Source organism: Cupressus sempervirens, chromosome 10 (assembly GCF_028749045.1).
Source record: "Cupressus sempervirens isolate cs-2001-9-10 chromosome 10, ASM2874904v1, whole genome shotgun sequence".
Classification (NCBI taxonomy): domain Eukaryota; kingdom Viridiplantae; phylum Streptophyta; class Pinopsida; order Cupressales; family Cupressaceae; genus Cupressus; species Cupressus sempervirens.
The window spans coordinates 864,121,646-864,135,647 of NC_143127.1; the positions used below are offsets into that span (position 1 = coordinate 864,121,646).

The 14,002-nt window shown below is 31.5% G+C and overlaps 1 protein-coding gene across 1 annotated transcript; it reads right to left on the reverse strand.

Moving 5' to 3' along the window:
• Positions 1–503: 503 nt before the first annotated feature.
• Positions 504–13,111, reverse strand: LOC149536752 (B3 domain-containing protein REM16-like). The gene is made up of 5 exons (XM_089806339.1): positions 12,920–13,111; positions 12,621–12,749; positions 1,505–1,991; positions 944–1,026; positions 504–838 (listed from the first exon to the last, which is right to left on the reverse strand). Exons 1-5 carry the CDS (start codon positions 13,109–13,111, stop codon positions 602–604), a joined length of 1,128 nt encoding a protein of 375 aa, XP_089662465.1. The 3' UTR covers positions 504–601.
• Between the last annotated feature and the right edge of the window lie 891 nt (positions 13,112–14,002).

Below are 14,002 nucleotides of genomic sequence, written 5' to 3' on the forward strand. Positions count from 1 at the left end.
CTTCACCATCAAACTTAAATGAAAATTATAAGTAGTTACAAACATTATAACATTTGATAAAGAAACATATATAAGAATCCTAGAATCTCTTAATTTCTAAGATGCTATGCATTTTCTTGGGATCATGAACTTCTCTGCAATGTGAAACTGAATGTTGAAATACAATTTCGTTTCACTGAATTTTCAAATTATATAAAGGGCATAATATACAAGAGAACAAAATCTATGTGGATTTTACACATAGATAATGAGCTTCCTCAAATATAATCTGCATACTCTGCATCGGAGCATTCTGCTGAAAATGATAAAAATTGCATTTTATAAACGTACATCTATACAGATATAAATAGTCAAAGTTGACTTATTTTTGCAAGCTCAATTTTGGTAACCCCAAAATGAAGTTCAGAACAATTGTCAAATCTTAAATTGTATGGGAACAACTGCAAACATAGCAATAGCAGTCCCAGCCAAGAAATCCAAAATAGACTGTTTCAAGTAGCCTTTGATCGTTTAGCATTTGGGCTTAGGCCTTCATGTCCACTCTGTTCTACTGCCATTAAATTTCTTTATATATGGCGTGCGCTAACTTGAAATTTTCATATTAGCCTCTGAAGATTTTGACTGCAAAAACATACTTTTTTGTGTTTTGCAATTCAAAAGTACAAGTATCCCCTACCTTAAGCTGATTGCCCACAACAAATTCTTTCCACCCAGATCCAATTCCAAGTTCTTTACGGTTTCCTACATATTTCACCACCCATTTTTTCCTCTCGCATATTAACACCACCCCTACCTTTGATTGGGGAAGCCATTTTCTACCAAACTTAACTGGAATGGTCTGCAATTGAAACAGAGCAGAGAAAGTAAGATTTAATTTCACATGTTTTTGGGTCCCCATAATTTTAGGCAAAAGGGTTGAGGGCGAGGGAATGTGCATACTTACTAGCCAAAATGATTTGGTAACCGCAGCCTTTTTCATTACCTTTGTAAATTTTCTCATCTCCTTTGGATTGTTAGGTCTGCCATCTTCAAAGATTCATAGGCAAATGCCAACATGCAAGCAAAAGATGCAGCAATTTAGTAGATGGAAGTTATATTGCTCTACATAAATACATCAAAAATAGGCCATGGTATGTACTTTAAGGACAATTATTAGAAATTTTTGAGTCATTTGTTTTAAAGGTTCAGTTTTATTGCTGGTTTTTTTATTTAAGAACAAAGATTGAGGAGTATTCATTGAGTTGAATTTATTTCGACTACAATTTCAATCTCATTCTTACTTAATTTCTGGTAGGCTCTTTATGAACCATTCAATTTGACCAATAGACTAAAGACCCTTTGAGGATATTTGAACAAATTTGAAAACATGAATACCCATTCCATAGATTGATAAATCATGTATAAAATTTGAGAGCTTTTCAGAAAATTTGGTAGCATATATTCTCCCAATTAAAAAAATGTAGGGTAATGTAATTGACTAGAAGCAAACAAGAAAAGTACTCACCAGATGTTGATGGTTGATCTATGCGATGCTTAGCTATAGAACGAAGGTTATGCTTACCAAAAGCATTATGTTTTGCACGGCTACTTAAAGGCAATGGGCCATTTTCTTCCGAGTGGTTTTCTGGGTCACTTCTCAAGATTTTCTTTGGATGTTCAGGAAGAGTTAGCCATTGTGGCTGATTTATGCACAAATCAGGACCCCCTTGTGGAAAAACAAGCTCTTTTGGGTGTGTTATTTGCTTTTCATAGCCACTGGAATGGAATATCTGAACAACAAACAATCTCTTTCCCATGTTTCTGAAAACCATTATATCTCCAGCTTGTATTGAATGATATGAAACAAAATTTTCCCAACCATTCTTGAAAGATGGACAAGTACCACAAAAACAAAGTATGCTCTCCCAAAGGTACCCTGTTGGGCCCTCCACAATAACATAGCTGCATTCATCTGATTCAATTCGTTGTTTTGCATGTATGGAAGGTATCTCCTGTTTAAGAAAGAAAAAAAGGTTTTTTTAAGTCCATCAGATTTCCACAACTCATATGAATGCATATTTTTCTTTTTCAAATCAATTGCATAACAGTTTCTTAGCACCAAATCTGATTGAATTTGTTTTGCATGTAGGGAAGGTATCTCATGTTTACAAAAAAAAATGTGTTTTTTTATGTTTATTAGATTTCCATAATCTATATCAATGCATATTTTTTTTTCTTAAATCTAACGACCAGTCTTAAACTGTAAATATCACACTAAGGAAGAAATTAAATTTGCGTTGTGGAACAATATTGAATACGAAATTGATGTCTGAAAAAACTGTTACACTATTAATCCCAAAAAGAAAAACATGGAAAAAAAAGTTTTTTTTTCATGTGAAAGAAGAAATAATTCAGTGTTACAGATTTACTGACCAAAATGGGCGAGCACTTATCATCCATGACTTTAAAAAAAGAGGAGACGGTGGAATTTGAAGGCTTGGTAGAATGAATTAGAGAACACCTTTTGTTGCAGGTTTTACATGTCTTCAATCTGTTGCAGTCAGTCGCCATGATCAAAGATTGGACGAGCAAGTAAATTTCCTACTGTAAATCTACATTGCATGGAGAGGAAAAAACAAGTGTAAATTGATTTTCCTAGGAAGATGAACAGTAACTCCACTTCAAATAGTCACATTTACAATGTCTTATTTTCTCAAAAATAGCAAAATCTTCATAGCAAATTATGAGTCTTGAGGTTGATGAAAGCTGTTAATAATTTTGAAGACAGACAAACGAGCATGGCAAAAATGGCGGCTTGAAAAAATCCAAAAAGTTCGGCTGTTCCTTGCACTTCCCAACTATTCATATGCTATCATTTGTTTTTTCTTAAACGCAATCATATCCACGCATACTTGTTTAAGGAAATTTTATAATTTTAAATTATTAACATTCTTAATGAATATATTTAACAGCAATCCATGAAATATATAATAATTACACATTAAAAACATCTTATAATAATTATTAGACAATAAATTCATCTTAATTGCTTTGACATGACTGAAAAATCACATCAAAATCATTCAAATAATCTAAAATTCTTAATGAGAAAGAATCCACAATGCAAGTACTAAAATTTTGAAAATTAGAAATTTCTTATTTGATAAGAGTATTTTTAGCTAATAAATTATGCTTTTATTTTTCTCCTTTTATCTTCTAAAATTACTAAAAAAAAAATCTGAAAGCTAAAATAACAAGTGAAATTTTTTTTTAGACTTCTTATGTTGTAATAAAAAATAGCAAGCTACTTTTCCTTTTTCATCTTCCAAACACAAATTGGTTAATCAAAATTTTCAAATAAGGTCTATTTGCCAAACTGAGTTTGAGATGGTTTCATTTATAGTTTGGACAAGCTTCTTATACCAACTTTGTACAATGGATGAAGGGTTGTTAGAGTTTATAACAAAAGGGAATATGTAAACACATGCATAATAACAATCTTGTAATGATAAGATTTTTAGGTTTCAAATTTCAGATTTTTTCTGATCAAAAACCTTTTGTTAGAAGTTTTTTTAAAAAATAACTTTATTCTTCTCATACTTTCCATTTATCATTATCAATGTTAGTGACAAGGTTCTAATATTTTCTCTTTTCTAATTTTCTACATTTGCATTAGATTCTTCCATTCCATTCGTGATGTCTTTTTGTAATGTTGTTTTCTTTTATGTTCTTGAAAGTTTCAATTTCTCCCTATAATTTCCTTGGAAGGTAGATTTATACAAGATTTGAGAAATTATTTGAATATTTTTTTAAAACAATTTGTGTAGTTAATTGAATTGGTTGGTTGGAGATGGAGCAATTATAGGAGAATGAGATGGAGATTGTTGCTTTTCATCCACCTATTTTGATTTATGTTGTCCATGAGGATGGGCTTAAGTGACTTTGTAGATTGGGTTTCAATAATTTGTTTCAATAGAAATTTTCAATAAAGTTTTAATATTGTTATTGTGAAACTAAATTGACATGAATTAAAATGAAACTAAGTTCATATTATCATATACTTTAGAGTTGAAAGAGAATATATATAAACTTATTAACTTTTAATGCTAAACACTGAAGTTGTTATACAAAAACTAGATTCTCCTTTGAAACAAAAATAATTCAATTATCAATTCTTAATAACGTTTATCATAAAAATCATAAGATGCATAATAAAAATAATTTCTATTTTGACAATATTTTTTTTTTTTCAATTATTAATTTGTCACATAATCTTCATAGATGTCCTTTCTTTATCATTCAAAGTGATGTTACATTATTAAAAATAATCATTTATTTTAACAATTTAAATTTGATTGTTTTTTAGGATTAAGTCCAAGAATGAAATAAATATTTTCAATTATAGATAATGACTTATTTGATAAATGAAATAATATCAATTCACATTTGTAATTTTTTATTTATCGTATTCAATTTATAATTTATTTTTTCAAAAGTACCTAAATGTGTAATTTTCAAAAGTTATGTAAATGTGTAATTTTAAAAAATTATGTAAATGAATAATTTAAAACAATTATATATATCAATAATTTTAAAAAACTATTTTAATTTTTCAATTATAGATAATGACTTATTTGATAAATGAAATAATATCAATTCACATTTGTAATTTTTTATTTATCGTATTCAATTTATAATTTATTTTTTCAAAAGTACCTAAATGTGTAATTTTCAAAAGTTATGTAAATGTGTAATTTTAAAAAATTATGTAAATGAATAATTTAAAACAATTATATATATCAATAATTTTAAAAAACTATTTTAATTTTATTTTTTTCTAGACCTTTTGATAATATATAAAATCTCAAACTTTTTTGTAATTAAAACTTACAATAGTCTTATATTATGTGCTATGTTTATTCTTTAATATTCACACTACCTTTCATATTATCTATTAAATCAAATTCTCTTTTACTATTTTTAAAAAAATTTTAAAGATCATTTTTTCCTATTTTAAACCTTACATTTGAATTTTATCTATTTTTTGTCATATAATATTATTGTGCTTCAATAATCTCAAACCCATCTTTTGATTTATGGTGGGTCATGTATATATTTTAATAACACCAATAACAACAATAATTAATCCTAATATTAGAATTAAGCTTATAATTATAGTGAAAATTGTCATTACAATTCTCTTAAAAAATAAGTATAATATTTTTTGTAATATAAGTTTTTATACTTTTAACAAATATGATATCATTGATCTCAAATTTTGATTAAATAATCTACAATGATAAGTATTCTCTTGTTATTTTGATTTTATGCATATTCCTTTTTTTTTAATATTCGGTTTTAGATTTTAGTAATATTTCAAGATCATTTATTAAAAAATAAATATTTTAACTAATTTGAAAAAATATTTTTATGAGATATAAATTTTATTAAGTTTAATATTCTTTATTGCATACAATTTAAATTATATATTGTTTTGATTGTCTTATCTACATTCCTATTTCATCTCATTTTCTCTTCTTTGTTGGTCCTTATTTTAGTTTTAGATTTTTTTTTATGCACAACATTATTGATATATTTTGTGCCAATCTCATATCGGCTTAGTGTTGCATGCACAAAAGCATGCAATTGCTAGTATTTAAAAGTGTTGGATCTATACTTGTAATATTTGTGGTGTTTAGGTTTTGTAATGGTAGTATTTAGAAGTGTTGTTTGTTAGATTTGATTACAAGAGGTTGTGGCATACTAAATTGGGAAACAATGTTGTAAATTTCAGCATGCATCATAATAATTTTCTAATGATAACAATTTGTGGTTTCTAGGCTTCTGTATTGTAATATTTAGAACAATTGTTTCTAGTGGTAATATTTTGTGGTTATTTTTAGGATTTTGTAATGGTAGTATTTGAAAGTGTAGTTTCTCTTTCTAACTATGTGAGATTCTTGTACATCCTACGCATTTGAATCCATAAACAACACATTGAATTTCAACATGGACTATAATAATTTTGTAATGACCAAATTTTGTGGTTTATATGTTTTAAAAACTTGTTCTTTCTGATGATAAAAAATATTTTTCTCATGTTTGCAATATTCAAGTAGATGGAAAAGGAAGATTCAATCTTGTAGGTGACATAGGAGATGTTATATAATTGCAACATGATGTTGTTGTGTCACTTGTGATTATAATGATGAGCAAGTTGTGTTCAAGCTTCCAAGGTCTTGGAAGTTTACAATGATGAGTAAGCATAATGGGGCACTTAGTGGTCATTTTGGAGTCAACAAGAGTCAAGAGTTAGTCACTATGTCCTATTTTTGGTCTGAGATGACTAGGGACATTAAGCAATATGAAGAGAATTGCATTGTATGCCAAAAAGCTGAGGGGACATCCTCAAATGTTGGTCTTTACCAACCACTTCCAATCCCTAGTAGACCATGGGAATGCATCAGTATGGATTTTGTAGTTGGTTTTCCATAAACAAGGCATGGATTTGATAACATTTATGTGATTGTGGATACGTTTAGTAAGATGGATCATTTTTTACCTTACAAGACTATCCATGATTCTTGTCAAATAGCTAATCTATTTTTCAAAGATGTAGTTAGGATTCATGGGCTACCAATGAGTATTGTGTCAAATAAGGACACCAATTCATGAGCTACTTCTAGAAAACCCTATGGAGGAGATTGGGAACTAACTTGTCCTTTGGATCTACCTACCATCCACAGAGTGATGGTCAAATAGAGGTTACAAATAGAAGTCTTGGAAACCTCCTAATACTAATGAGTATGGGAAGACTTGGGATTAGATCATTGGTCAAGCTAAATATGCCTATAATGACACAGTAAATAGGTCCACAGGTAAGAGTCCCTTTGAGTAGTCTATGGCTTATATCCTAGATGAGTATTGGAGTTGAGAACCTTGAAGGATGAAAGCCCAAACAATAGCTATACTGAATATTTTGCATAATCAATGAGAGAGCTCCACGAAAATGTTAGGAAGACATTGGCCAGAAATGCTGACATAGTTAAGCAGAAAGTGGATGCCTCAAGAAGGGATTTACAATTTTAGATTGGAGATTTTGTGATGGTTCACCTAAACAAACAAAGGTTGCAAAAAGAGACACCACATAATCTCCAAATGAGAGGACTAGGACCCTGCAGGGTACTTTCCAAGTATGGAGAAAATGCATATAAAATTGAACTACCTGCAGACCTAGGAATACCACCAATCTTTAATGTTGAAGATTTGGTTTCTTATAGAGGGCGTGGCGCATCTGCTGATCAGTATGTGTAGGAGATCCTACATGATTTTAAAAGCCTTCAGCTCAGTCCTCCATCTCTGCAAGAAACTAAAGTATTGGATTCTAGGGCCTACAAGTAGACTAGGACCAAGACTTACATGGAACATCTTATCTAGTGGTTGGAAAAAGGTGATGTTAATGCCACTTGGGTGAGAGAGTTAGATTTCAAAAGGTTGGGCATTGATCCCAGCCTCATCAATGCAAGGATGGATTATCTTCTTTTGTTTGCGAGAGTATGGTGTAGGAGCACCTAGTCCAATGTTAAGTTTTCCTTTTTGGTTTGGGATGATGGGCTTGTATTGACTCTAGCCAAGTCAAGATGGTGAATAAGTTAGGAGTTGTTAGGTAGACGAATGTGGTGTGTTTCTAAGTTTTGGTTTGTGGCTTAAAAGGCATAGGTCTAGGACCTTGAGGAGTGTGAAGAAGGTGTGAATTTTAATCTACCTTGTCATATATGGTGGGTTTTCAAGATTTTATATGGATAAGGACTCATAGGATGTCACAGAGGAGTTAGGAAGTGAACACATGTAAAAGATGTCAAGTTGTGCAACATGTGTGAAAGTTGTCAAACATGCACAATGGCTTAAAAATATGCATATTAGTGTTTTAGGGTCACACTCATGTTTTGACATCAATTTTGACTCAATCCAAATAGGTCAAGAGGTCCCAACATGACGTGGAGTAAAGTTTCTCATGAAACTCAAAAGTTGTCAAGTTGTGCAACTTTTTGAAAAGTTGCTTGACAACTTTTTGAGCAAAAAGTTGCAAAGTGCAAGTTTGAGCTTGGTGATTATGCCAACCACCTACAGTCCCTTTGGGAGGCTATATATCTGCCATACAAACACATCCCAATTGTTGGGGATTGTAATAAGCTTAATTGCGCAAGTGAATGCACATTTTGCTAGATAGTTTTCTGCATTTACATTACTTGTATGAACAAATGGATTGACTTGATCAATCTGGTATTGGATTTGGTTTTTTCATGCTTGTACAATACTTTTCTCTTTAAGTTGTTAGATTTTCAATTTTCTTCTACTAGGGTTTTGAAAATATTTCCTAATTAAGTAGTGTGTTTTTCTAGTTTTGTGTTTTTGAAAAAAAATGGCTCACCTGTGAATTCTTGCTGTGAGTTCTTCATGGTTTCAAGGGACATGGTAGCAGAGCCAATGTACATAATGTATATAATATTTTTGGGGCCCCGAGACACATGAAAAACAATTTTAAGGTGATGTTCTAGGCAAGTTTGTGCACTTGGTTAGGAGATCACATATCAAAAAGATAAGTTTTGAGGCTTGAAAGTGTGTGGATACTTCAAACCAATTGGTGTAGAAGGAGGAATGAGTAAGGTAGAATCCTACTAAGGGAAAAATTTCCAGGATGAGTTTTGGAGGGTGAAATACCATACCCTAGCCAAGTTAGTCAGCAATTTTTAAACCCTTAAAAGTAGGCTAAAAAGTTGATTTTAGGTGTACGGACACTACAAGGATCAAAGACCTACAAAATATTCAAGTTTTCCCAAAAGGGTATATGAATATCCAATTTTTTTTCCATCTTCTTTGGAGCAATTTGGAGATAAAATTCAAAAACTTAGTTTGGAGGGCTAATTCTAGTATCCCTGTTTTGAGCAATCTTGACTTGTAGGTAAGAAACTTGGTTCCAACTTGCAAGTTTGGCATCTAGAATGTCAAGGGAACTCCAAGACCATTATAGAAAGTCATCTTACTACATGTATGGAGGATTTGGTCAAGAAACCATAGGAGAAAGATTAACAGTGAGGTGTAAAGAAGCATTTGTGTAAGGAAACAAACCTAACTATTGATGTAACTAGGTTGGCATGTGATTGGAGGATAGAGTAAAGGTCCTCTAGGGAGTAGGGCATCAAGGAACCCTAATAGGCTAGTGATAAGCCTGAGTGAATCCTTAAAAAGAGAAGGATTTGGTAGCAAGGCCTAGTGTTACATCAGGGGGTTGAAACCTACTATGGGGGATTATATGGAATAGGGTTAAATAGATTTTGATGAAGCGAACGCGAGGTAGTACTTTAAGAAGAGATGGAAGGATCTAGGTTTAAAGGATTTTTAAGATTACCAGCTAAATGCTTCCTTTTTCTATTTATCATGGTCCATCCATTTGGGTCTTTCTTGACATATTTTGTTTTTGTGAATATTCGCTCGTGTTATTTTAGTTTGATGTCCAAATCCATTCCTAAGTTATTTTGATTCATGACTTTGTGTCCTTCATTTGGAAACCAATTGTCTTCATCCACTATTTGTAATATCTTGAATGGCTTAGAGATTTCTAAGGTCCTATTCATTGCATATTTTGTTTTAAAAAATTAGGGTTTCTTATTAGAAATTTAGAATTAGAAAAAACATAAATGCAGAAGCATAACACAGTTCAGAGACATAACACATGGGAAGAGAGAAATGTATTTGAACTGTTCATTATATGATTCAACAACATAACTATGTTATTACATATGATCCAACTCTACATAATTGTATATTCCACTATCTGCATTACAAAAGATACATTTGATCTATCTATCTATCTATCTATATATATATATATATATATATATATATATATATATATATATATAATTGAGCAATAAACATGGGCACCTAAATCTAGAATGTTTGTTTTGTATAATGTTCAAATTTCCCACATTGATTAACTCTCACGACAGTTGTTGTTAGAGTCATAATTACTTCTGACATTTTTGAGTTATATTTGATTCATTCTGCTTTTTTAATTTGGAATTCTAAATTTTCTCATTTCATTTGCAAGTTAAGTTGTAGAGCAGTCAATTTTTAAATGCCATAACTAGTGATTAGAAATCATGGTCCAAAATAGTTTTCCTCATTCACCATTGAGATATTTTCGATTACTCTCCTTATCACTAATTAACTCCCACAAGGTAATTCCTCTTCTCTTGTCCTTATATTTCTATTTGACATACCCCACTACTGCTAGCCTTCGTAATTCTAGATAGAAATAAAATAAAATATATAATCATGTTTAAGTGTATCGAACTAAATATAATATATAATCATGTTCACTTGGGAGATCAAATATGGATTATGAATTCTTGATTGCTCGTATATAATTTTAGTCCTTTGGACTTTTTGGATTCTTATTCCACCTAAAAACTCATTTTTCTATCTAGCTTAGTTGTATGTGTTGCTCTATGTATCATCTGATGCTCTTTAGTATTGAATAATATGTGTATCCATTCACTATATTTTACTGTGTGTATCTAAGTTGCTTATTCCTTATGTTTCTATGTTGATTATTAATACTTTTCCATCTGATATGCATAGATAATGCTGACATATTTTCTTTTTGCAGAGCAACTGTTCCTTTTTCTTTGTCTTCTTCTATTTGTTTTGTCTAACTCCTCCTTATATCCCTATGATTGAGAGGGAGATAAGTAATTGATAATTAATGTGATGCTTATAGTATTGTCTTTGTTTTTGATCATGTATGTGTAATATTCTCCTTAATGTCCTTAGATGCTTCCAATCTCCATTATTCTTTCCTTAATTATTGATGACTGAAAGGATTTGAGTTTGGGTGTTCTCTTATTATTCTTCTACTCACTACTATTGCATACTCTACCATCTTTAGATTTATCTCAAAATATCATATTTTAATTAAGCTGAGAGGCTTTCTACAATGGAAGCATTCATCAATGTAAACATTTGGTTGTTTTAATAAAATTTGATGTTTACTTAAATGTTTTATAAAGTGGTGAGCTAGTAGAATGATGAGTTGACAAGTCACACTTATTTATATTTTAAGAATTAGTAATAATTTATAGTCAGCCCATCTGTCCATATAGCTATAAAAAAGAATGTTTGCTTGCATTTAATTGTGTAACTACAAATATTGAAGAGCCACTTGCTAGAACTAATAAAGAAAGATACACAGATAAAGAAACTTCTTACTTTTAAATTGAAATTAAAGATGTTTCTAAAGTAGTGAAAAACTTTCTCTAGTGCCAATATTAGAAAAAAATCTTTTAGTAAATACATAAATAAAATATATATAACAACTTATTATTTTTTAATATCTTATTTTTAAAAAGTTTACAGAAGATCTAAAAAAGCTTATAGGAAAATAAGTTATTTCTAAATTTTTCCATTGCATGATATTTCTAAATTATTTTTCCTATATACAAGATACAAATTGCTTTAATGTCAAATGAATCTATTGTGCTAAACACATTGCATCGAGAATGCTACTAGCTTATATATATATTCAAAGGATATCTCTCGGCTTATTATATAAATATAAAATATGTATATAAGCTAGTATTGCTCCAATACTATATAAAATTATAAGTAATTTAGTATTGTTATTTGAAATCATAAGAAATTTAATATTTTTATTTGATGCTATTGTAATTTATTAATCAATATTAATAGATAAATATCTCTCTTACATGAATTTATTAAATGTAACATTTAAAACTACTTTAGAAAAAAATAGAGAATTGAATTTATTAAAGTGATATTTGACTTCTTTTTAAAATTTATATATTATTTTCTATCTTATATGAATAATTATGATATTATAAGAAATACTTTTTTTTTTTTGAAAAAATATAAAAAAATTAATGACATTAAAAAAAATGCTTATGCAAGTGTGAATAAACCATTGTCAATAACGAATGATGATTGAAATTCATATAAGAAGAATGAGCACTATGTATAGTATGCATGTGTGGCATGACAATGTGTAGCGAGTATATAGAAAAAATTGTTCTTGTTAAATGCCCATCTGTAGATATTTTTCTTTTGATAGAGCAATGTTGAGATTATTGTTAGTATTAAAATAGGAATTGAATTTATCTCTCACTAATTATTGCCTCTTCTATATTTTGTATTTTGTTTTTGAATTAAAAGCAGTCAAAACTAGGGTGTTGGCCCATAAATGGTTAAACTGGTCGACTGCTAGTAGATTACCAATAACCAAAACAACCCCCTACCACTTAAAAAAACAAAAACATATAGTTTGAAAACATAACTAAAAGAGTATCAATAGGCCTAACACTGCCTATATTAAGTCTAGAAAAGCTACACAAATAAATGAACAAAGGCATAATAGCCTTAAACCTAGCCAAGTCCAGCAACCAACTGATAAAGAACATAAAAAAAGGAGGGAGCCATTAAGGCTTCTTGGCCTCTTTCCTCCCTAGGAGGATGTTAGCCCAATCTTTCACAAGAAATTCAAATAGTAATTTGGAGTCCTCCTTCAACAAATCTCCCTCCATATCTTTTAGCAAGTGAAGAGTGGTGGCAGCAGCATGTGTTACTTTAACAGTGAACTTTGTCAAAAGACACATCCTTTCTTCCAGTGCATGAATTCTCTGCCACACCTCATCACTAGCCGTCTTTGTGATGTCCACGTTACCCTCCTGCATGTCACCCAAAACACCATCTGCCTGCATCAAAGTGACATCCTACACATATAGGGGGTTAGCAGTATCCTTGGGAGGAACCTTAATAGGGGAGGAAATTGTTCTGGGGAGGGCACACTATCCATTATATCAAGAAATTGGTCTCGGGTTAAATCCACACACCCCAACCCAATGGTGGCTGAAACATGTGACACCTCATTCTTCTTCTTCATCCCACCTCCCAAACTAGACCGTAAAGAATCTAAAATCTCCTCCTCCTCCATTCTCCCCTTGCCAAAATTTGATGCCTTCTGCTTCATCATTCTTTTAGGATGACTTGTATCCTCCGAATCTAAATCCTCTTCTTGTAAGGCCTCAAATTTTAGCTTCCTCTTCACATTGGACATAGCTAACCTCCCTAACCTCCTCCTTCCCCCTCTCCCTTCTTCCTCTGACTCCTCCAGTTCCTTCTCTCTCCCTATCTTTCCTAAGGGGGTGGGCTTCAAATCAGTAGGGGACCCACTGGGCGAAGGTTGTGGGATAGGGGCACTAGGGCCCGTGATCCTAAGGGGAACCAGTTGGGGCCGGGGGTTAGGATGGGCAGGAATACCAATCTCCACAATCGTAGGGGGGACAAGGGCCAAGTGAAATTGATACAACTAGAACATTAACCCTTGGTGTAAAATGGTAAAATTAACACCCTTCATCATTTTTCCCTTAACATCAGTTACTGAGTCCACTAAATCATGCAATAGAAAAAGTGGAATGGAAATAACATCATGGTGACGAAAATGGTTTAGGAGAGGAAAGTGCTAGTAATAACAGACACCATACCTCCCTTCCAGAGTTAAGTACTTCATCAATGTCAAATAGACCTCATTCCATGGCTCAGGGAGCTTTGCCTACATAAAACCACCTCTGTGCCAAATTGGTTCCTCCCTCCAAAAAGAAGCATTGCAGACTCACTTCGTTGGCTACCCTAGTCACCTTTTTCCATTTCCTTCCATTCATAGCCAAACCTGTTGCCAGGGAGATTACTTCCTTAGAGATGTGGAAAGAGATACCATTTATCGTAACTCTACAGTCCTCTTATGAATTGACAAACTGCAAAGAATAGTTTCCATCATGCACATTTAGTGCCTCCATAAATGGAATGAAGCCACCTTCCTTTAGTATATACCACACTAATGGATTCCTAGCACTCTCCTCTATCATGGACAACTCAATTCTCATAAGGTTGCCTCCCATCTCTGCATTTTTTCCTAAACTTCTCGTCTCCTTCCAAACCTAGAAACACT

Coding starts and splice junctions, on each gene's coding strand:
- LOC149536752 (XM_089806339.1), bottom strand. CDS start 13,111: ATGTCCAATGTGAAGAGGAAGCTAAAATTTGAGGCCTTACAAGAAGAG. Junction 1,992..12,620: donor TGACAAAGTTCACTGTTAAA/GTAACACATGCT, acceptor TTTCTTAAACAG/GAGATACCTTCCATACATGC. Junction 1,027..1,504: donor AGATCAACCATCAACATCTG/GTGAGTACTTTT, acceptor GAATCTTTGAAG/ATGGCAGACCTAACAATCCA.